We start from the raw sequence: 24,946 nt of genomic DNA, 5'->3' as shown, positions 1-24,946 counted from the left end.
ATGATCTAACAATCATGGGATTAATTTCTGGACCAAGCAAATATGTTGTGTTCTTGAGCAAAACACTTCATTTCACATTGCTCCAGATCACTTGCTTGACCATGGTTTACTTTCAGCTGTCTTTTTACTCCAGGCACATAGAGAATATTATATTTTCTTATGCTGAAAAACCACAGCCAACCCACGAACTAACAACACACATACCCTGTGTATGTGTGTTCAATGTTGTTTATATACCTCAAGCTACTTCTAATTCCTATTTGAATTTCTTCTGTGGTATGAAGCGTTGAGACATGCTAGCAGATGGTGTCTAAACCTTTTAGCATGTAGTCATAGTTAGCGATATACCTTGCAGGGGACCTTGTTGAGTATATGGCATTGATAAGTCAAAACAATGACGAAACATCAATGTCTGTCGCTATGAGATAAGATCTGTAGTGACGCCATTTTGGAAGTCTTCAGTGGACATGCACAGAGTTTGATTTCTTCCGGTAGGCTGCTGGAAGTTCCCTCATGTGCATGCACAGAGAACTAGCAACAGGAAGATTTCCCGCTGTATCGCTCTCTTTCGAAGCTGCAGCCGAATTGAATGGACGCATCCTCACGGCTCTCCCAAGCAAACCAACACGTGGCGAAGCTACTCTACGCTGGAACAAGACAGCATTTGGCTCACACAATTTAACAACTGTGACTAGCTCCCAATGGCTACCGGTTCGCCCTGAAGGAAATATATGTATATATATTATTGCGAATCCAGAAAAATAAATATTATTTATGCTGTTGAAGATATTCGAAGTCTTGGTTTTCCTTCAACAAATAATTTAATGTAACAGGATAAGACCTGCACCCCTCAAGTGTTCCAGACCTTTCATCTTTGTTACAGATCTGATGTGAGTTATCTTGCTTGACTGTGACTTATTTTCAGCTGTTTTTTACACCAGGCACGTAGAAAATATATTTTCTTATGCCTAAAAACTGCAGCTGACCCATGATCAAACAACACACACTCCTTGTGTATGTGTGTTCAATTTTGTTTATATACCTTGAGCTGCTTCTAATCCATATATATATATTTACTCTTTTACTTGTTTGAGTTATTCTTTGGAAGCCTAGTACTTATTCTGTAGTGAATGTGTGATTTGAATATAGAGGCACCTACCTTCTCTTCGTGGTGACGGAGATCCTCCAGAGATGACTGGTCCTTCCCCACCCTACCCGAACACTAACGATAGCAGCTGCTAGCCCCAAACCCTTAGCGTCGTCCTCGCACGTCTTGTCACCAGCACGACCCACGTTGGAAAGGTCAATTTCCGCCCCCCCCCTGCGCATGCTTGACAGCTGACCCCTTCCGCTTGCCCCAGCTTCCGGTCAACGCACCCCACTGCTGACGTCCGGCTGCTGACATCATCCCACACGCCACCCTGATCTTAAAGATCACAATCTCTCCGCTCCATGTTGTAGTCTACCATCCAACCGGGAGAGCGCCTTACTCGTCAAGATCTTCTCAAGCTGGGCTCCTCATTCTCCCCCTCTCCTGAATCATCGTCCGTCGAAGCAACAATCCTGCGATGGTCCAAGACATGTCGTGGTGTGCCATCTACGGATACGTTGCTTCTGGAATTGATCGCCGTCACCGTTCCTCTGCTCCGTTGAGACGTACAGCGCGCCTTTGGTGGCTTGACCCAGACTTCCTCCCCTATTTTCACGCGAACAGGTCCCTTCTCTTCCTCGTGACCCTCCGGCGCTTTGCTCGGGTGCCTCCATTCATATTTGAACACAGCTCTCTGCAGCACAGATTCCTCAGCTTGTCCGGATCGGGGAGACAAGTTGTACCAAAAAACTGCTTCAAGCAGCGAAATGTGCCCTTTCCGCTATGGCCTTGACTGTCCGATGGTGCCTCTCCACGAGCCCGTTACCGCCCGGCCTATACGCTGCTCTGAACAAGCGTCGCACGTTCCACCGATCAAGCATAACCCTCAATGCTTCCGAACGAAACGCCGCCCCGTTGTCCATCAGTAGTTCTTCCACGGGACCTCTCTCTAAAAATATCCCGTTCAGGATCTGCATGATCTCGTCAGCAATGCCCGATCTCAACTCCCTCCAAATGGCCAGCCGGCCCGGCCCACAGTCGACCATGGAGAGGTACATTCGCTGGCGGTAATGTGTCACATCCACAGCTAGCCTTTTCCAGTTCTGCTCCACGGAAAGGCTTCCCTGTTCATGCCCACACGGAGCAGGGTCGATGGACTGACACCTGTCGCAGCTCCCGACCACCTTCCGGACGCTTCTCCTGGTGACGTCAGCATCAATTTTTTTTGCCAGATACAGGGTCCTGTCCACACCCAGGTGATGCATAGCGTGCAGTTTCTTCAGTTCAGAGTCATCCAATCGACACGCCGCAGCTATCCCTTTCCGGTTCTTCCAACCACGCCCTTTTCACCCTGGTCAGTACGTCCGCCTTGTTTTTCTCCGAAGGCACGAAAACCACGTTCAGCTTCAGTCCGAATTCGGCGATCAATTCACCTAGAACTCCTAGACGGCACTTCACTAACATCTCCGCAGCACCTTTCGTCCGCACTCTCCTGTCACCGGTGATCACCGATCCTACCCAGCCAAGCACAGTGGCCGAATCCGTCCGCATTTCAATCGTGCGCAGCCCCCATTTCAAGGCCAAGTTCACCCCTTTCAGCAGCACATCTAATTCGGCGACATTGATGTGGTTGAAATCATCTGCTTTCCGAAGCCAGGCCGTGTCCTCCACCGCAGTGCCTTCGATTGCCAACACCACCCCTATCGCTATACTGCTAGCATCACACCAGACGGTCCCGCATTTCGTCTTGGGCACGTACCAGTTCCCCCTGACCGGGTCTTCCGCTCTTGTCCTCTCTAGGATCTCCTGCATCATCGCCACCGTCCCTTCTCCCACCTTGTCGCCCCACCTCTCTCCTTTTGCTCGTCTCTTGGTGTAGCTACACGCCGTGCGCAGCCATCCAGCTATCGGGTAGTGACCGACCAACTTCCCACACACCGAGAACAGCTCTCTCCTGCTGACGATGGAACTCAGCTCTGGGATTTCATTTCCTCTCTGGAACACCAATTCACCTGATCTATCTCTTCGCAGCTTCAGCCCCAGCGCGGCTCCCCCTTCAATCGACTCCGGTGGCTTAGCAATCAGTCCGAACTTCTCCAGATGTCTAACTACCTCGTCGGCTGGCACTACAGTTTCGGCCACCAAAATGTCGTCAATGTAGGAGCTGGTGGCCTTTCTAATTTTGCCGTCTTTCCCTAGGACGGACCTAAGCACTGCCGCCATGATCATCGGAGTGGAATTCAGCCCGAAACCCAGCCTGGTTAGACAGTACGTCCGGCCCTTGTACCACACCAGCTGATATCGCCATAGTTTGTCGCTCACAAGTATGCCGATCGCAAGTCGACAATCGTCGCTGCCTCAGTCGACTGTCTCCACTTACGTAATGCCTCACCACAAACGTCTGTCGCCTCACCTCCCGTGTGACACGATATGTGCTGGTTTAGCTCCCTGAAGTCCAGCACCGGTCTGACTTTTCCCTTCGTAGGCTGCACCACCGCCATCAGGGGTAGCACTCCGCCCACTACCTCCTCCTTCCAAGGGACAAGGACCCCTTTCTCGATCCACCTCTCCACCTCGTCTTCAAACTCAACCCTGGCGTGGCCTTTCAGGGTATGCTGGTAACAGCTCACCCTGTTCTCCAGTGTCGGGGGCTCGTCCTTCCATTTCCACTCTATCGTCCACCGCTGACCATCGAACGCCGCCTGAAAGTCTTTGTCCTCGATGGTGTAAGCGGCGCAGTCCCTCGCGGGGCTCTGCTCCCTCTGGCGATCCTGACTCGCAGTGCACGACGCCCTCACGCTTCCGAACGTGACCTCATTTCTCACAACACTGACGCCACCGAGACAGTTGATGGCGTCCATCCCCATCACCACATCAACTCCATTTATCACGCGTTCGACCACAATTGCCTGTAGCCTTAGCATCGCGCCGCGCACCACTATCTCTACCTTGCTGCTGCCTCTGCAACGGATTTTGCTTCCGTCGACCGCCCAGACACTACACACCCCGTTCCATTCCTTCGTCACCCTCGAAATCACCAGGGTGGTCGTACAGCCCGTATCCACAAGGGCCTTGAACGTCTCCCCCTCGGCCTCCACGTCAATCAATGGCAGCGTCTCCAATAGCGCCTCTACTCGTTTGAGGGGAAAGTTCGAGAGGCAGCAACTTCCCCGCGGTCGTTTCCCTGGCCGCAATCACGGGCAATGTGCCCTGTCTACCTGCATCGATAGCAAACGGGCCCCGACTGCATACAGTCCCGCACCATGTGCGGTCCCTGGCATCTAAAACACCGTCCTGAGAACGGCCGCTCTCGTTGCACAGTGAGCTTCTGTACCTCTTTCTCGGGACGTCGTCCGTCTTTACGCGCCTCCGTCACCACCATTGCTATCGCCTTCTGCCCAGAGTGTCTCGTCAACGCGCGAGCATGAGCTACAAGTTCGCTCAATGGCATCTTTTTGACCCCGGGCAGTCGTTGTAGGTGAATCCCTACATCGTCGGGGAACCCATTCACGAACACCAGTCGGGCTGCTCTCTCCAGTCCTTCTCTGGCAAAACCGGCCAGAGTCGCTAGCCTTCTAGCTTCCGATGCAAAATCATCCACCTGGCCTCCTGTCCACCTGATTGCACCTAGCTTAGCGAAAGCTGTGTACTCGCATTCCGTGTATGCGTCACACAAGCGCCGCTCTATATTCTCATCGCAGAGCCGTTCCTCTTCATCCATCTCTAGGTAAAGCGACAACGCACTCCCTTCTAAATACAGCGCCATAAGACTCGCCACGTCGCTTATGCCCTGCAGTCTCGCCACCAGCCTGATTTTCCGAATCCAAGCCACTACATCGCCTTCGCCGTTAAAAGGTCTGACGACGTCACTGGCGATCCTAATTTTTGCAGACATCGTGTTGAAAAAAAATGAGAATGTTTACGAACTGCCAAAATAGCTTGTAGTGAGTGTGCGATTTGAATATAGAGGCACCTACCTTCTCTTCGTGGTGACGGAGATCCTCCAGAGATGACTGGTCCTTCCTCACCCTACCCGAACACTAACGATAGCAGCTGCTAGCCCCAAACCCTTAGCGTCGTCCTCGCACGTCTTGTCACCAGCACGACCCACGTTGGAAAGGTCAATTTCCGCCCCCTGCGCACGCTTGACAGCTGACCCCTTCCGCTTGCCCCAGCTTCCGGTCAACGCACCCCGCTGCTGACGTCCGGCTGCTGATGTCATCCCACATATTCTATCGGTCTCTTTTGCCAAACTGCTAAGTTACGGGGACGCAAACACACCAGCATCAGTTGTCAAGCGATGTTGGGGGGACAAACACAGATGCACAAACATATAAACACATATATATATACATATATACGACGGGCTTCTTTCAGTTTCCATCTACCAAACTCACAAGGCTTTGGTCAAACCGAGGCTATAGTAGAAAACACTTGTCCAAGGTGTCACGCAGTGGGACTGAACCCTGAACCATGTGGTTCGTAAACAAGCTACTTACTACACAGCCACTCCTATGCCTATATGATAAGCTTCTTTCCATTTCTGTCAACCAAATCCATACTAAAGGCATTAGTCGGCTCAGGGAATAGGGGTTATTGTAGAAGACAATTGCCCAAGGTGCCATGCAGTGTTATTGAACCTGGAATCAAGTGGTTGGGAAGCAAGCTTTTTAGCCACATAGCCTTGGTAATATATAAATATAGGAAGCTCATACATATACATGAATGCATATATATCCATATATGTATGTGTAGACACACACACACATTTATGTACGGATGTGCATATATATAAGTATATACATATAAATATATTTACACACAAAACATAAACATAATTATTTAATTATTTCATACACCTGGTGCTTGTGGGACTTTGGGGAGCACTAACCTAACTTCTATGCCCAACCCACTCTTATACATTAAATAAATCTACCACAGCCCAAGAGATAATTTTATTTTCATTATAAGCAAAATGGGGGTTGCAAGATAATACTGCTCAATCTGTCCATCTATCTATCTGTCCGGTTATCTGGCTGTTTGTTTGTCTAGTTGTCTGTTTGTCTGGCTGTCTGTTTGTCTGTCTATCTATCTACCTATCTAACTATCTATCTATCTATCTATCTATCTATCTATCTATCTATCTATCTATCTATCTATATGTCTGTCTGTCTATCCATCTATCTATCTATCCATTTGTCCATACTTCCATCTGTCTATCTGTGCTTCTGCCTGGCTGGTTATCTATCTATCTAACTATCTATCTATATCAATCTATCTATCTATCTATCTATCTATCTATCTATCTATCTATCTATCTATCTATCTATCTATCTATCTATCTATCTATCTATCAACCTATCTGTCTCTCTGGCTGTCCACCTGCCTACATGCCTGTCTGTTAGTGTTATCTATCTCGCAATATATCCATCTATCTATCTAATTATGCAACATATATATATAACCATTTTAAAATATTCTCATATGACATAAGATATATAATCTATTCACAAATATTTCTGTGAAAGCTTTGTCAGCAATTGTAATTCTTACACTTATCAGGTATTCTAATAATAGATAAAAGGGTTGCAATTCTTAATAAAAGCAAATAAAAGCACTTCATCTTACAGAAGCAAAGCTGTGTGCCAAGATCCTTAAAATTAGCATAGCTCAAAATAGTGGATATATAAATGAGATCACATCATAGGTGGTAGTAATGGAGACTATTTATATATATATATATATATATATATATATATAATATAAATAATATATAAATATATGCATATATACATACATATATGTACATACCTACATATATATATGTATATATACATGCATATATGGGTACAGGACATCAAAAAAACGTCGAACACAATGAGAAACAAAAACATAAAAACAAAAACATAGAAATGAACTTTTTTTCCAAAGAACCAAACAATTCCCCTTCTTCAGTTGTCCCTGTTTCATCTACTCCACATTTCGAAGGCAAGGACAATATGCGACTTTGTCGAAACAATCCTTTCCGCAAAGCAAATTAGATATAATTTGGATTTTTTGCGGAGGGTGAAAGTGGTAACAAGAACAGAACTGTGAGAACAAAACAGTAAAAACAAACAGTGAGGGTTGTTAAGCCAAGACGATAGAAAAAATTATTCTGAACGCTAGGAAAATGAACTTATGAGAGGAGACAGTATAAGCACGTGTTGTCTTTAGGAAGGTAATGGGCTGAAAGATAGATTCTCTTTCGTTACATGTCAGTGACGAGAGAGTCGAGGAGGAGGAGTGAGAGATATATATATATATTGAGTTTGGAGGTGCAGGTATGGGTATGTATTTAAGAAGTCTATTTCCAAATCACATGGTTTCAGGTTCGATTTCACTATGCAGCACCCTAAACAAGGGTCTTCTACTTCAGTCTGTTATTCTTAAGTTGTTTGACAAATACTTTTCAAATTGGATTTGATAGGCAAAAACTGTGCAGAAGTCCTTTGTACATATACACACACATGCACACGCACACTCATGCACACACACACACAAGCACACACACACACACACACACACACACACACACACAAACACGTTTGAGCCAGTTCCCTTAGTCAAGGGGTCTTGTTTTTGCAAGTTACTTGGTCAATTTCACTACACTGGTAACATGAAAAAACACATGTGAAGTGCTTGACATTAAGAAAGGTATCCAGCCATAGAAACTATGCCAAAACAGACATTGAAAGCTTGACACAATCTTTTGACCTATTGGATCTTGTCAAACCATCCAACCAATACTCTACCCAATATGGAATACAGCTGCTAAATGATAATGATGAAAATGAAATATGTGTGTGTGTATGTATATGTATGTATTTATATATGTATGTGTATGACATATTTTTTTCCATAACTGCCTACTCTGAAGAGTGAGGGGTTACATAACCAAGCTGTTATCCAACATCCTGTTGAGCCCTCAGTGCAAAACCGATTTGTAAGATTGGCCGTAAAGGATATATAATATTATTCACTTCAACTAATATATTCATATATACATATATACACTAACTAATTTTTAAAGAGAAAATTGGTGGGAGTTGTGACATTTATACTTTCCCATCATATTGAAATGCTCTTAGAAATGAAGTAAAATGCTTTACTATCTGCTACAGAGAATAATATTAAAATCCTTGGTTTCAGACTTAGTTTATTCAAAGATTTTCATACGCTGATGTGTGTGTGTGTGTGTGTGTTTGTGTGTGTGTGTTCATACTATGATACATTAATATTTATTTATTCTATTTATTGACATAAACACAAGTTACATTTAAAGTGTCGTTTCTCTTGTTGAAGTTCTTCAGCTGTTCCAACCACCCAATGTATTCCTGTGGGAGAGAGAGGGGGGAGAGACAGGGAAGGGAGGAGAGAGAGAAAAAGGATGCATAACTGTGTGTGGAAGAGAAAGAGACAGAAAGAGAAAATATTTACGTGTGAGAGAAAGAGTGAATAGAGGAGATATGTCAGTATGAGAAAAAAGAATGATGAAAGAATATGTGTGTGAGTGTGTGTGTGTGTGTGTGTGTGAGAGAGAGAGAAAAGTTAGAGAGAGAGAGAGTGAGGGAGAGAGAAAAAGAGAGAGTGAGAGAGAGTGGGAGAGAGAGAGAGAGAGAGAGAGAAGAATTTAGGACACTTCAGGTTAGCTTACATAAATATGGATGATTCAATTTACCTGAATGCAGACATGGCTAAGCTTCACGTAGCAACTACATAATTTCAGGTTCAATCTCACCAAGTAGTACCTTGAGCTAGTCTTTTTACTACAACCTTGGTTTGACAAAAGTTTTCTGACTAAAATTTATTTGCACACATTATTCAAGCTCATCAAGGGTACCATTTGGGTTCTTGGGTCACTAATATAATCTATTAACTGATTTAGCACCAGACATTGAGTGCCTTCAACAGAGTTTGTTCTGTTGCAAGTAACGGAGAATTGGCTGAGTCGTTAGAGTGTTGTATAGATTGCCTTGTGACATTTGTTGCAGTTCTCTGTACTATAAGTTCGTATCTCATTAAGTTCAACTTTGCTTTCCATCTTTTCTGGGTTGAAAAAAGAAAAACAATACCAATCTAGGGCAGTGGGTTGGCAGAATTGTTCAAGTGTTGGCAAGCTAGCAGAAATGTTAGCACGCCAGGCGAAATGTTTAATGGTATTTCGTCTGTCTTGACGTTCTGAGTTCAAATTCCGCTAAGGTCGACTTTGCCTTTCATCCTTTCGGGGTCGATAAATTAAGTACCAGTTACGCACTGGGGGTCGATGTAATCAACTTAAACCATGTGTCCTTGTTTGTCCCCTCTATGATTAGCCCCTTGTGAGCAATAAAGAATTAAGAATTGTTCAAGTGTCCAGAAGTAGTTGATAGCTTCCATTACCTAGGTGACCAAGTCAGTGGATGCTCTGAGAGCATAGCTGCTAGAATAAGAATAGCCTGGACAAAGTTCAGAGAGCTCCTGCCTCTGCTAGTAACAAAGGGCCTCTTACTCAGAGTGAATGGTAGACTGTGTGATGCACATGTGCAAACAGCCATGCTACACTGCAGTGAAACATGGGTTGTGACTGCTGAGGACATGTGCAGGTTTGAAAGAAATGAAGCTAGTATGCTCCACTGGATGTGTAATGCCAGTGTGCATACACGACAGAGTGTAAGCGCCCTGAGAGAGAAAAGTTGGACATAAGAAGCATCAGATGTGGTGTACAAAAGAGACAACTGCACTGGTATGGTTATGTGTTGCGTATGAATGAGGACAGCTGTGTGAAGAAGTGTCACACCCTAACAGTTATGGGAACCAGTGGAAGAAATAGACCCAGGAAGACATGAGATAAGGTTGGTGAAGTGTGACCTTTGAACATTGGGACTCGCAGAGGCAATGACAAGCAATTGAGACCTTTGGAGATATGCTGTGCTTGAGACAATTTGACAAGCCAAGTGACATCATAGCTGTGGCCGATAACAGTGTTGCATAACCGGCCCATTTAAAAGTACCCTTCAGTCATTGGGCAACATGCTGTGTTTGAGAAGAACTGTTGAGTTAAGTGAAATCATAGTCATGGCCAATGCCTGTGCCTCCTGACTGGCACGTAAAAAGTACCTTTTGAACGTTGGGCCTCACAGAGGCAATAACATATGACCAAGACCTTTGGTAATATGGTGTGCTTGAGAAGACCCGTCAAACCAAGTGAAAATCACAGTTGTGGCAGATACTGGTGTCATGCAACTGGCATCCATGCTGGTAGCACATAAAAACACCCATTACACTCTCAGAGCAATTGGCATTGGGAAGGGCATCCAGCCATAGAAACCATGTTTAAAAAAAAGACGGTAGTCTGGTGCAGCCCCTCAGCTTACTAGCTCTGGTCAAACTGTCCAACCCATGCCAGCACAAACAACGGACATTAAATGACGATGATGATGATGATGATGATAATAATAATAATGATGATGATATATACATATATAAGGAATTTTTTTATATCTTCTATTTCAATATAATAAATGCATTGATTTTATAAGTTCAAAGCGAAAGGAAGACATGTGGTATGTTTGTAGAGGAAATCTTGACCTATTTTAATGTATTTAATCTGTGTAAATCAATGTGCAGATTCTGAATCTCCTCTGAATCGATATAATTATACAATTATACTGAAACGAGGACAGTTGTCAAAGAAAATTGAGTGCTAGGTTGTGTGACTTTCTGTATCCAGTTTTATGTTTTGTCTTTTTTAGTTCATATTCCTACATAGTTATATAGTTCTTTTTTTTTTGCTTTTTATCTTTTTTATTTGTATCTGTCATTGGACTGCAGTTGTGCTGGGGCACTAACGCTAGTATACTCCGCAGGATGTGTAATGTAAGTGTATTGAAAGAAAAGCTAGGCATAAGAGGAATTAGACACAATGAGAGACGTTTGCTCTGGTATGGTCATGTACTATGGATGGATGAGGAGAAATGTGTGAAGAAATGCCACTCCCAAACATTTGAAGGTATCCAGCCCATCCAAAGTACCTTAGATTGCAGAATGACCAGCTGTACTTACCTTGGATTGTAGGGTGACCTGCTGTGCTTGAGGAGACCTTTTGAGTCAAGTACATCAACATCAAAATAAATATCAAATGGAAATTGTAGTTGTGATACCTGTGCCGGTGGCACGTAAAAAGCATCATCCAAACGTGGCCAATGCCAGCGCCGCCTTGACTGATTTCTGTGCTGGTGGCATGTAAAAAGCACCAACCGATCGTGACTGATGCCAGCCTCCCCTGGCACCTGTACCAGTGGCACGTAAAAAGTGCCCACTACACTCACGGAGTGGTTGGCGTTAGGAAGGGCATCCAGCTGTAGAAACATTGCCAGATCAGACTGGAGCATGGTGCAGCCTCCTGGCTTCCCAGACCCCGGTCGAACCGTCCAACCCATGCTAGCACGGAAAACGGACGTTAAATGATGATGATGATGATGATGATGATGATGATGATGATGATGATGATGATGATGGTGATGGTGATGGTGACGGTGATGATGATGAGCAAGAGAGAAGACTGCACTGGTTTGGCCATGTGATGCAGATGGATGCCAACAGCTCCATAAAAAAGTGCCAATCTCTCAAAGTGATTGGAACATGTTGAAGTGGGTGACCCAGGAAGACATGGGACAAAGTACTGAAGGACAACCTCAAGACACTGAACCTTTCAAACGAAATGACAAAGGACTGAGATACATGATGCCTTCCTGTACTCAAGAAGACCCAAACTCCACAGCAGAAGTGTTAAGGTTACTCATCCTAGTGAAGGGGATTGGCCTAAAAGATTTCTGTGCTGGTGCCACATAAAAAGCATTCTTTCTGGTGTCACATTAGAAGCAACCAGCACATGCCAGATCATGCTACAAACTTCAGCCACTCCTTCTTAGCATTTTACTTCCTCGACCATTGTACTGCTACCCTAGCCTCACACCACCTCCAACTCTGCTTGCACCATCTCCCACACTACTCACACGATCTTGAATTAGTTTCCCCCTCCTCTTCAACTTTTCTGTGCCACTCACTCCTTTACCTCTTTCCTTTTCTCATTAGCAATTTTATTACCTTGGAAATGAGAGAGAAAGAGAGAGAGAGAGAGAGATCCTTCCTGAGTCATATAGACTCACAGGGCTGGTTTCTCTGGTTCCCATGGCACATATATACCTCCCTCCACCATCCTGGATGGGACATCGCTCTGTTGCAGGATTACTCATTTTGCCAGCTTGGACTGGAGCAATATGAAATGAAGTGTTTGGCTCGAGAACATAACACATCATCGAGTCCAGGAATCAAAACTACAGTCTTACAATCATGAATCCATCACCCTAACCACTAAGCCTTGAGCTTCCACATTCTCAAAAAAGGACAAAAGCTTGAAATAGAAAATGGTACCTCTATTTTCTCTCTCTCTCTCTCTCTCTCTCTCTCTCTCTCTCTCTCTCTCTCTCTCTCTCTCTCTTTCTCTTAAAAAGACAAGTATTTAAGTTGCTGGATATTTTCCATTCCTGCTGAACTTTTTTTATGAATTCTCCTATAGATTAACTTTGTTGTCATAGAACATCACCAGTTTCCAGAGATTCAAGATTTTACCATATTTACAATAAATAGTTACATTGTCCCTCTATCATATCTTAGCCTTTAGCTTCTCCCTCATTATTCTATGTTCAAATTTTGTGGTAGGTTTGACTCAAGGGAGTTTTTGTGAATGAAGTTAGCAGAATGGTGACCAAAGCAGCAAAACTCTCTCTCTCTCTCTCTCCCCCCTCTCTCTATCTCTCTATCTATCTATCCATTTTTTTCATTTTCAGACGAAGGACAAAGACTCCAAATTTCTCGTTTTTTACTCCTGAAAGCAATTGAACTGAGTGAGCTTTTCAATGTATTAGCTTACCAGTCAATAGGTCAAACATTCATATAATGTCACCAATACTACATACACACACACATGCTATACATGTGCTCTCTGTCTGTCTATCTACAATATCAATCTACATATCTGTCTAATCTATCTATCTATCTATCTATCTATCTATCTATCTATCTATCTATCTATCTATCTATCTATCTATCTATCTCTCTCTCTATATATATATATACATATACATATCTGCAGTTGAAACATATATAGGTCTGATATATATCATCATCATCATCATCATCATTTAGCGTCTGCTTTCCATGCTAGCATGGGTTGGATGGTTCAACTGGGGTCTGGGAAGCCAGAAGGCTGCACCAGGCCCAGTCTGATCTGGCAATGTTTCTACGGCTGGATGCCCTTCCTAACACCAACCACTCCGTGAGTGTAGTGGGTGCTTTTTACGTGCCACCGGCACAGGTGCCAGACGGGGCTGGCAAACGGCCACGGTCGAATGGTGCTTTTTACGTGCCACCGGCACGGGGGCCAGGCGAGGCTGGCATATATATATATATATAAATATATATTGTATTTCAAACCCAAGCTGTTAGATTTAATTTGTTTATCTGCATAATTGCCTCTGTATCTGCTCATCTTATAGCCACTCTTTACCCAACAGAATTGGTCTCTCATAAAGACATTGGAGTTTAAGCTCAAATCATTTGAGTGCTGCTAAGTGTTTTCTATACCAAGAATCTCCAGATCTCATCTGTTGACTCTGTACGTGTGTGTGTGTGTGTACAACTATTAAATTAGCTATGTCCCTTCTTTTGGAAAGCTAACTTAGCCATTTAACAAACAATGGTTTGATAAAATAACTACTGGATTGAATGGGTTGACATGATAGACTAATAACCTTTAATGCAATGCTCCATCATAGCCCCAGTCCAGCAAGTGGAACCAACAAAAGAGTAAAAGAACACAAAGGTTTGATTGCTACTGAAACCAATATATTATTATTATTATTATTATTATTATTATTATTATTATTATTATTATTATTATTATTATATTTTTTTCATATTCTTATTTTTAATTTCTTTTTTTTTTTACAGAACAATGACAGCCAGAGGACTTCATGAGAGTTGTCAAGGACCTTATCCTGGGTTTGATCTCCAGCCAAAGAATGCTCGTCCAATGTCAAATTCAAGGGTCCGTCCTGAAGCAGAGGAATATGCAACAATGCATAAGGGATCTTTAAATCTCTTTGAGTCTTCTTATTTTACAGGGAATAACAGAAATAATAATGTAAAATCCAGATGCCCTTCACAAGCATCCAGAGAAAATTTAGTTTACAGCCAGCAAGGATCTGTAAGTAAAATTATTCACTGCCAGGCCACCCCTCGTCCTGACACTCCAAACCAAACCCGAATCAGACCAGAAGCATTGTCAATTGCTGAGGTATGTAAACAAAAATATATGCATGTGAATGTGTGTGTTTTGTTTAAGTTCTTCTCAAAAGAGTTCATGCCAGTTGCTAACAAAGTGACAAGACTTTTAGGGTTAAGAAAGTTCCCAATATTTTAAAATATGTGGTTGAACTGGTATGTTAGTTGAGTTGTTTATACATACACCCATCTTACAAATCTTCATTTTGGCACTAATAGATAGGATTTAGAGAATGCGCATCAGTTTTTTTTGCTCTTTCTCTAAAAAACATACTATTTCTAGTTTTTATGTAAATTTGTAGGTACATTCCTGAAATGTACCTAGGTACAAGTGTACCTCATAGGTACAAATGAGGATTTACAGTCAGTGTACAAGAGATTTAAATTCTGCATTAATTCACCACAAATGTTCTCCTTGTTTGTTTGTTTGTTTGTGTGTGTGTGTGTGTGTGTTTGTGTGTGTGTGTATTTGTGTGTGTGTGTTTGTGTATGTGTGTGTGTGTGTGTGTGTGTGAAAACCAGATTAAGGGCTACTGATGTTCTATGTACAATCTAACAATGGCCTTCTCTCAGCACTTCCATTGTTGAAATGACAAGACAGTGAGACACAATAAATGCTAAATGTGAAATATTAAATGAGAATTTTTGTTTTCTTCTAGGCTAATCCTTACAACTGTATTAAATATAGCTTATTTTTCACCCACCAGGTTAATCCCCACAATTATTTTAAATACAGCCTTGGTCCCTTTAACATGTACTTATTTTGTCTCGTGTATAGTTGGGACCTCATACATACATACATACATACATACATACATACAGACAGACAGACAGACAGAACCTGGTGGACCCCTATACTTGGTCTTTCTCTGTCAAATTGTCCAACCCATGTCAGCATGCAAAAAGGATGTTAAATGATGATAACGATATATATATATAGATAGTAAAAGCAATTAAGATTCAAGTGAGTTCTGTTGAATTCACATGAATGCAGTACTTAACTTAGATGCACCAGAAATCTATATTTCATGAAATCTCTCCTCATATCTCCAGAAATCAAATCTACTTCATTATGGATGGTTTTACATTTTCATTTTCTGTGAAAATAAGAGGTTTTTTAAAATACTTTTTAAAAACCTGTTATATGACTGTGCAACATTAAAGAACTTTGGAAGTCCGTTTATTATCTAAATCTGATTTTTATAGAACTATCCCTGATGTTAGATGTTTGGAGAACTCAGATGTTTTTTCGACTGATGAGTACGGGTCACCTGTATTTGCTGCAATATTTGCAGCCTTAATAAAGCTGGTCTTCGTACGAAACAATTGTACCGAAATATTGATCCATTTTTGTTGCTTTTTTCTTGTATATATATATATATATATATATATACAAAAGCTGCAGCATTTTATATTTGCTTTGCATCCTGGAAGGGGTTGGATAGGTTGCTGCTTATTTGGAGTTGCTACTCTCCCAGCTATGATTAGGGAAACGTATTTATACATACATATATATGTGTGCGTTTTGTATGTGGAGACAGTAATTTAAATAAACATGAATAGGCTTGATATATATAAATATACATATATACATGCTCACATATAGATACACACACACACACATAAAGAGAGAGAGAGAGCGGAGAGAGTTACAAATAACTAAATATATTCAGAAGATAAACACATATGTACAAGCATTGAGATATCTATATATATGTATGTGTGTATATATATATATATATATTATATATATATATAGAGAGAGAGAGAGAGAGAGAAAGAGACGAGAGAAGAGAAGAAGGAGAGATGAGAGAGAGAGAGATAGAGAGAGAGAGAGAGGAGAGGAGAGGAATGAGAGAGAGAGAGAGAGAGAGAGAGAGAGAGAGAGAGAAATAAATTTACATTTACATGGACCATAAAAGATACAGAATGCTAAGGAGAGAGTGCATAAACGTTTTATTTGACAGCTGTTTCTGGGAGCTCATAATTATATAATAATCGTAATGTTCATAATAAGCAAATGGAATGGGTAAATAGTCATGGATATGCAACCAGTAAATGGTTGCATATCCATGGCATTAAGCTAAGACTCGTTCCTGTTATCAGGAGAAGAAATTGGCAAATGATGTGTGTGTGTGTGTGTGTGTGTGTGTGCGCGCGCGTGTGCATGTGTGTGTGTATGTGTTCGTGTGTTTTGAACAAAAATGAATACTTTGTGCTATCTGTTCTGCCAGAGTTGTGCAGACATTCACTTGTCATAATTACTAGTGGAAAATTAATGAAGCAATAATTGGCCCTTTAGAAACCTACAACCAATGAATTTATTGTTCCAAAATAGATAGTATAATTTGGAAAAAATAAATTGCTGTGTGATAACCAAAGTAACTTTGTAACCACATGGTAGTGGGTTCAGTCCCACTACATTGCATCTTGGGCAAGTATTTTCTATAGCTCTGGACTGACCATTGCCTTGTGAGTAAATATAGTAGACAGAAATTGTGGCAGACTATCATATATACATATATATAAATGTATCCTTGTGTTTGTGTTTTTTGCATTTGTCCCCACCAACACTTGCTAACCAGTGTTGGTTTGTTTTTGTCCCTATAACTTAGTGGTTTGGCAAAAGCATCTGGTAGACTAAGTTCCAGATTTTAAAATAGGTACTGGAGTTGATTTTTTTCAACTAAACCCTTCAAGGTGGTGCTCCAGCATGATCGCAGTCCAATGCCTGCAAAGCAAGTGAAAAATAAAATGTAAATAAATGGATATAAAACAGTTGAAGGAATCCGGGGTAGAGGTAGACCCAGGAAGACATGGGATGAGGTGGTCAAGCATGACCTTCGAACGTTGGGCCTCACAGAGGCAATGATGAAAGACTGAGACCTCTGGAGATATGCTGTGACTGCAAAAACCCAACAAATAAAGTGAGTTCACCGCGTATCCTACACCAGCTTCACATAACCAGCCCCAGCCCATTCAAAGTACCTTGGATCATAGGATGACCTGCTGTGCTTACCTTTGAGTCAAGTACATCAACATCAAAATAAAAATCAAATGGAAATTGTAGTTGTGATACCAGTGCCAGTGGCACGTAAAAAGCACCATCCGAACTTGGTCAATGCCAGCACAGCCTTGACTGGCGTCCGTGTCCATGTCACGTAAAAAGTACCAACTGATCATGGCCATTGCCAGCCTCCTCTGGTCCCTGTGCTGGTGGCAGGTAAAAAGCACCCACTACACTCATGGAGTGGTTGGCATTAGGAAGGGTATCCAGCTGTAGAAACACTGCCAGATCAGACTGGAGCCTGGTGCAGCCTCCTGGCTTCCCAGACCCCGCTTGAACCGTCCAAGCCTTGCTAGCATGGAAAACGGACGTTAGACGATGATGATGATGATGATGAAACAAGTGAGATAACTCACCTTTCAGAGTCATGTTCACACTGGCACAAATCTATTAGCTTTTTATATTAGCAGTTTAGGGAGAATTGAAAAGGGGACCTTATGTTTTACCATACTTGAAGGCACATAAGATACATACAGACATGGTCCTATAAGCAAAGTTGCTTTAAGTTTTTAAATGTTAATGTACTATTATTACCTCTTATCATTTCATCATCATCCTTTAACATCCACCTTCCATGCTAGCTTGGGTAGGATGGTTTCACAAGAGCTGGCTAGTAGAAGTCTACACCAAACTTCTGTGACTGTTTTGGCAGGATTTCCACAGCAACTACTCAACAGAGTTGACTTGGTGCTTTTTACATGGCACAAGCACAGGTGAGGTCAGTCTTGGCAAGATTTTTACAGCTGGATGCCCTTCTGAACACCAACCACTTTACAGTGTGGACTGGATGCTTTTAAGTGGCACCTGCACTGACAGGGTCACCAAGTACTTGTAAGACAAAAAAGAAAACTCTCATGAGGGGAGGGGGCATTGGAAGAGGTGATCTTTAGTCTGTGGCCATACTGGGGCACCACATCGAAGAATTTTTAATTGAATGAATCAACCCTAGTACTTAAGTTTTTAAAGCCTGGTACTTCTATCTGTCCCTTTTGCTTACCTGCTAAGTTATAGGGATGTAAACAAACCAACACCATTTGTCAAGTGGTGATGTGAGACAAACACAGACACAAAGACACACATACATAGATATATGTGATAGGCTTCTTTCAGTTTCCATCCACCAGATCCACTCACAAGGCTTTGGTGGGTCTAAGGCTATAGTAGAAGGCACTTGCCCAAGGTGTCATGCAGTGGGTCTGGACCTGGAACCATGAGATTGGGAAGTAAGCTTTTACCATACAGCCACACCTGCACGCTAAATAATCTTTTGGTTATATATGTGCTGTTGAGATTAGGATGTTTCAAGTATACCTGTGTATCTATTTTGACATCAAAAATGGTATGGATTCTGAATGCTGAAAGAGGTTTAATTTTATCTTTGTCCTTTCAAATGAATTCTGAGTATAGAGCCAGAAAGGTAATGCAATGGCGAATCTTCTGTGTTCTAACAACCAACAAAATGAAAACCACAAAAAAACTGAAGAACGGAGTAACTCTCAACCAAATTGGAAAATATCAACTTTATTACACCATTCTGTAAATGAACCTGCCTCTTACAGACCTGCTCCCAGAGTAAAACCAGAAGCTAAAGTCACAGCTGAAGCTGCTAAAGGTATGTGGTTACTTGAAGTTCTTTTTGGTACTATGTATGATACTTGCTTTTTTTTTTAATATTAATTATGACCAATCTCCTGGAAACTGTTCAGAAACATGCAACCGTCCGTCAGACATCTACCATACTCTGAACCCTTGGCATGAATGCATTAAAGTTCCAAGGTTGGACAACTGACTTGCAAGTCACCTGCAAGATATCACCTACCACCTTTCCAACAACAACCTTGGGCCCCTTTTTGAATTTCCAATGTCTAATGCTCATGGACATGCTTACAAAATCAAAAAGCAACACAGCACCCATGACTTTCAGAAACATTTTTTCACACTTAGAATTGCTGAAGCATGGAATAAACTACCCACATCAGTGGCTGGATGTCAGGGCACTGCATCCTTCAAAACTTCCATGCTTCCTGAAATTTGCCAACAGTGCACCTGATACTCCTCTAACTTTCTTTTTATTTAGTGACTCATTTACTATTCACTCCCTGTGCATTATTCTATGTGTTTTTGTGCATTTTTGGTTACTTTTATTGATGAGCTGTAGTGCAGCTGAACACTCTATACAATAAGTTTATCACCAAAAAAATTTATTTTTAGAATTACTTTGAAAGGTATTTGTGAAAGGCTGGATATGGCCAAGTTTAAACATAAAATGGGTAGAATATTTTGATCGGATATGGCCTGTTTAAATATTTAAGGGGTCAGGGTATGCATGTCTTTGGAGTGCTTAGCCATTTGCACATTAATTTCATGAGCAGGTCAACTGGAACCCTTGTTATTGTGACCAACAGAATGCCAGTGTGTATTATTGTGTTTGTCCCACACTGCTTGACAACCAGTGCTGAACTGTTTATATCTCTGTAACTTAACAGTTCAACAAAAGAAAACCAATAAAATAAGTACCAAACATTAAAAACAAAATTAAGTACTGGGTTTGATTTGTTTGACTAAAACCCTTCAAGATGGTGCCCCAACATGGCCACAGTCCAATGATTAAAACAAGTAAAAGATAAAATTTTAAAATATTATATATATATATTCTTTTATTCTTTTACTTGTTTCAGTCAAATGACTTGGCCATGCTGAAGTACTACCTTTAGTCAAGCAAACTGACCCCAGGATTGATTCTTTGTGAGCATAGTACTTACTCTATCAGTCACTTTAGCCAAACCACTTAGTTACATGGACGTAAACACACCAGCATCGGTTGTCAAGCGATGTTGGGTGGACAAGCACAGACACACAAACATATACACACACATACATACATACATACATATATACATACATATATACATATATACATACATATATATATATATATATATATATATATATATATATATATATATATATATATATATATGAAAAAACAAGTCAAAAATAGAAAATGCTAAGATAATTTTATAGTGAATCTTTCAGTACCGGTTTCGGTCATTTTGAGACCTTTTCAACTGTAACGATTAAATAATTAAATTTAGAAAAATTAGAAGAAAAGTTTTTTTAAAAGAATATTTCTGTAGTAGTGTTCAGATATAAGTATCATTCTGCCTTCTCTGACTCCCTTGTTTGCACTTGTGTGTTCGAGGTCGTTTTGAGTTCTTGGTAGGATAGGTGAAGAATAATGAGGCTGATGTGGAGAGGGGGTGGGGAAATCTGGGAATGCCTTAATGGTCGTATTTTGAATGGTCAGTGGCTGACAGTAGTCGCAGTTCAATTCAGGAATTGTTTATGGAATTTGCGTAGGCGTTATACTGAAAGACATTAGTGACAAGGTTAAGGGGTGGAAGGTGGAGAAGTAGAAGAAGAAGAAGATGACGATGTTGATGATGATGATGATGAAGAAGAAGAAGGAGAAGGAGAAGATGGTGGTGATGATGGTGGTGATGATGATGACGACGATGATGATGATAATGATGATGATGAAGAAGAAGAGGAAGAAGAAGAAGAAAAAAACAGAGAAGGGAGAATATGAATGGGTGTAAGTATAGCTGTGATGGGGCTGATTAGTAATGGATTCTATGGAGTGTAATATTTGTGTGTGTATATATTTCTTTTATTCTAAAGTTGAGGTATATTAATTGTTTGTCGTAGACCCGTTAAGAAGTGGCTTGTATTTTGTAATAAAGAGATTTTCTTTACTTATTCGTTGTCTCGAGGTTGTATTGTCCCTAAATTGGTAGAGGGGGAAAATTCTGAAGTTTGGTGTTTTTTTGTTGGCGCAAGTATCTATGTGTTGGCTAAAAGCTATTTTTCTGTTTTGGGGAATTTTTATCTGGGATCTGTGCAGGGCCATTCGTTTACGCAAACCATTTTTTGTTTGGCCTATGTACTGCTCTTGACACCCGGAGCAGGTTAGTGAGTATATTAGGTTCTCCGAAGCACATGTTGCTTTTCACTGTAAACCGTTGTCCCTGTTTGAAGGAGAACTCTGATCCCTCAATTAGATAGTCGCATATCCCGCAATTGGGTCTTCCACATTTTTTTACTGTCGGCTTCTGTGTTGAAGAGTGAATTCGGGCTTGTGTAAGGAGACTTTTCATGGATCTAGGCTGTCTTTTGCTTTTTATAATCGTGTGTGTTTGGAGGATTGTGTTCATTCTGTGGTCTTTTTTTAGGAGGGGTATGTTGTGGAGGATGGTGTCGAAGGCTTCGTTATTGAGAGGGTTGTGTGTGGAGATGTATGGTAAGGCTTTTGGTTGTAAGTTTTTCTTTGATTTGGGATGTCTCAGTTCCTTGATGTTAAGTTGAAGGGCACGTTGAATGCACTTGTCAATAAGTGAAGGTGGATAGTTCCTGGTGATAAGGGTATCTTTTAGTTCTTGTAGTCGTGTGTCTCTGGTGTTTGCGTTAGAGACTATAGTGCATATCCTTTTTGCTAGATTGAAGGGGATATTCATCCTGGTGTGTCTGGGGTGGCATGAATTGAATGGAAGATATTGCTTAGAGTCTGTAGGCTTATAGTATATGTCTGTTTCTATTATATTATTAGCTTTCTTAATGAGGATATCGAGGAAGGGGAGTTGTTGTTGGCTATATTCCATCGTGAATTGGATGTTTACGTCCAGTCCGTTTAAAATTTTCTGGAATTCTATGAGTTTTTCTATATTTTTATGCCAAAGGATGAAACAGTCATCTAGATATCTCTTCCAGTTGTTTTCTATGTAGATGGAGAAAGGGCTGCCATATCTTTCTAGAACCTTACGATACAGACTGATCTCTAGGTATCCTATGACTAGGTTGGCAAAGGAGGGGGCCATTCATGTACCCATCGCAGTCCCTGATTTTTGTCGGTAGAAGTTGTCATTGAAGGCGAAGAAGTTATTTTCCAGGATGAATTTAACCCCTTCTATCACAAATTCTTTTTTGATGCGGTGTGGTAGTTCGTTGGCGTGATTCTCTAGCCAGAATTGGATTGCCTCTAGTCCTAGGTTGTGGGGGATATTGGAGTAGAGGTTGACTACATCGAAGGATACCAGTATGGTGTTTTTGTTTATAGTATTCGGTAGGTGATTGAGCATATATATATATATATATATATTATATATATATATATATATATATATATGTATGTATGTATGTATATATACATATACATATAACAGGCTACTTTCAGTTTCCATCTACCAAATCCACTCACAGGGCTTTGGACAACCCAAAGTTATACTAGTAGAAGATACTTGCCCAAGGTGCCAAGGTGGAACTGAACCCGCAACCATGTGGTTGGTAAGCAAACTACTTACCACCCAGCCTCTCCTGAATATTTTAATTGAAATCATGAAAATTTCTTCTCAACTTTTTTATTTTGATTACAGGAGCTTCAATGGCTGCTATCTTGAGTCAACCACCAAAAAGCAAACCAGTTCCAACAGTGTTTCACATAAAAAATACAACAAACTCTTCATACCTCTGGAACAAGGCAGTTAACAACATCACTAAAGGAGAGCAAATGAGAAAAGTGCTGAGCAGCAACAGTGATGCAGAAATAGCTGCTGTACCAGCAGCTCGGGTGAAAAGAGAAGGCCAGCATATGTCAAATCTCGACAAAGGAGGCCGTATGAACAAACTGATTTATGATACCAGCTCACTTCCATCACCTATTAAACCAGTTCCCAGATGTGGCATGTCTAAAGTTGCCAAGAAGATAATGCAACAGAATAGAGGTACTGTTGGAAGCGTTTTAACAAATTTGGCAAGCCATCAGATCGTTTTACAACCTGGAGTCAGAAGTTGAGAGACTTTCATCTAAGTTCATGCCTCTGGTTATCTATCTATCTGTCTGTGTGTATGTATGTCTATCTATCTATCTATATATATCTGTCTATCTATCTATCTATCTATCTATCTATATATCTACCTACATACCTACTTATCTATCTATCTATCTATCTATCTATCTACCTACCTACTTATCTATCTACCTATCTATCTATCTATCTATCTATCTATCTACCTGTTTGTACACACACACACGCATATATATTCTTTAACTTGTTTGTCATTAGACTCCCTACCAAAAAGAACAAACTAGATTTATTCTGTTTGATATCGGCTGCCATATAGATTATTTATATATAATCAGTTGATATCAAACTGGATAAATCTCTCTCTCTCTCAATATATATATATGTATGCATACAAGCATATATTTATATATATATATATATATATATATATATATATGCATACATGCATATATTTTCTCACCTACCTTATTCCCTCAACCATCATCCTCCTCAAATATTTGTGACTGTGATTTGCAAAGCAAATTCCTTACACTGTCGTCCCTTTATCCCTATTTATTCTACTACTAACCAAGTTAGAATAAGGGTGGAGGGCAGGTCACAAGCCTTTGACTTTGAATAGCTTTACTACCCCTGTTAGAGGCAAAAGAGGATCTTTTGGTAAAGAATTGCCTTTCTTTTTATTTATAAATGATTTTATTTCTTTTATTCTTTTTTGTTATTTGTAAATCTATCATGTATACACATAAGTGCTATATACCTATATAACACATGCAAATTATATGCATATTGCACTGATTACTGAAATACTTAATGAACTGTTTGAAATCGGGCCTACATTTCACATCTGGTCTGGATCTAGTTGAAATGGTGCCAACATTTCAAATCTGTCCTGGGTCTATTACCATTTGAAATGAGCCTCCATTTTACATCTGCCTCAGACCTGCTACAAGCTGAGATGAGCCTGAATTTCACATCTGTCCTGGCCCACCATTTGAAAGGGAAACTGCATTTCATATCTGCACTGGACCTATTACCAGTTGAAATGAGCTTTCATTTCACATCTGACCCAGATTTTCACGAGCCAATTACTGACAAAAATTCCTTCTTTATTGCAAGAACTGTTTTCACTCAGTAAGTTTACACTTTTCTTCACAGTATTGCAAGAAAATCTTTTCAAATTTCTACCCACCTCTAGAATTTCTCCAAATTCATTTCCACATACACATCAGCACATTTCTTGAAGTGTCATGCCAGATGTGAGTGATGAATTAAAAATGCAATTTTTTGTGTTTTAATTTACCACAAACTTCAATCTTTTTAACACCAAACATACCTGTATTAAAGTGTTGAAATTTAAATTCCAATCTTGAACTGAAATTTTATTTTTGCACAAAAGATTAAAATAAGATTTGAATTTGTAAAAAATTACCTTTCAATAAATAAGCTAATTCATTAAGTCTCTCATAATTCTTGATTATTTAAAAAAATTATGTGTTAATTTTATACATGTGTGTGTGTGTGTGTGTTTTACATTTATGTCTCTCCTAAAAAAAAATAATTCAG

At 40.8% G+C, this 24,946-nt stretch overlaps 1 protein-coding gene across 5 annotated transcripts in view; it reads left to right on the top strand.

The window, feature by feature from the left end:
• LOC115216727 overlaps window positions 1–23,765 on the top strand; it is a 44,118-nt gene extending 20,353 nt beyond the window's left edge. For 3 of the 5 annotated variants that reach the window (XM_036506810.1, XM_029786266.2, XM_036506808.1), the window contains exons 2-4: window positions 14,123–14,468; window positions 18,930–19,134; window positions 22,952–23,520. In XM_036506810.1, the coding sequence (XP_036362703.1) occupies window positions 14,127–14,468; window positions 18,930–19,134; window positions 22,952–23,370 (966 nt within the window). In that variant the 5' untranslated portion in view covers window positions 14,123–14,126 and the 3' untranslated portion in view covers window positions 23,371–23,520. Of the gene's footprint in view, window positions 1–12,364; window positions 12,541–14,122; window positions 14,469–18,929; window positions 19,135–22,951; window positions 23,521–23,562 lie in introns of those variants that run through there. The other 2 variants (XM_036506809.1, XM_036506811.1) reach the window with 2 other exon arrangements.
• The last annotated feature ends 1,181 nt before the right edge of the window (window positions 23,766–24,946 follow it).

This window comes from Octopus sinensis, linkage group LG10, assembly GCF_006345805.1.
Source record: "Octopus sinensis linkage group LG10, ASM634580v1, whole genome shotgun sequence".
In the NCBI taxonomy this organism is placed as follows: Eukaryota; Metazoa; Mollusca; class Cephalopoda; order Octopoda; family Octopodidae; genus Octopus; species Octopus sinensis.
This window is presented reverse-complemented; position numbering and strand designations above follow the sequence as displayed.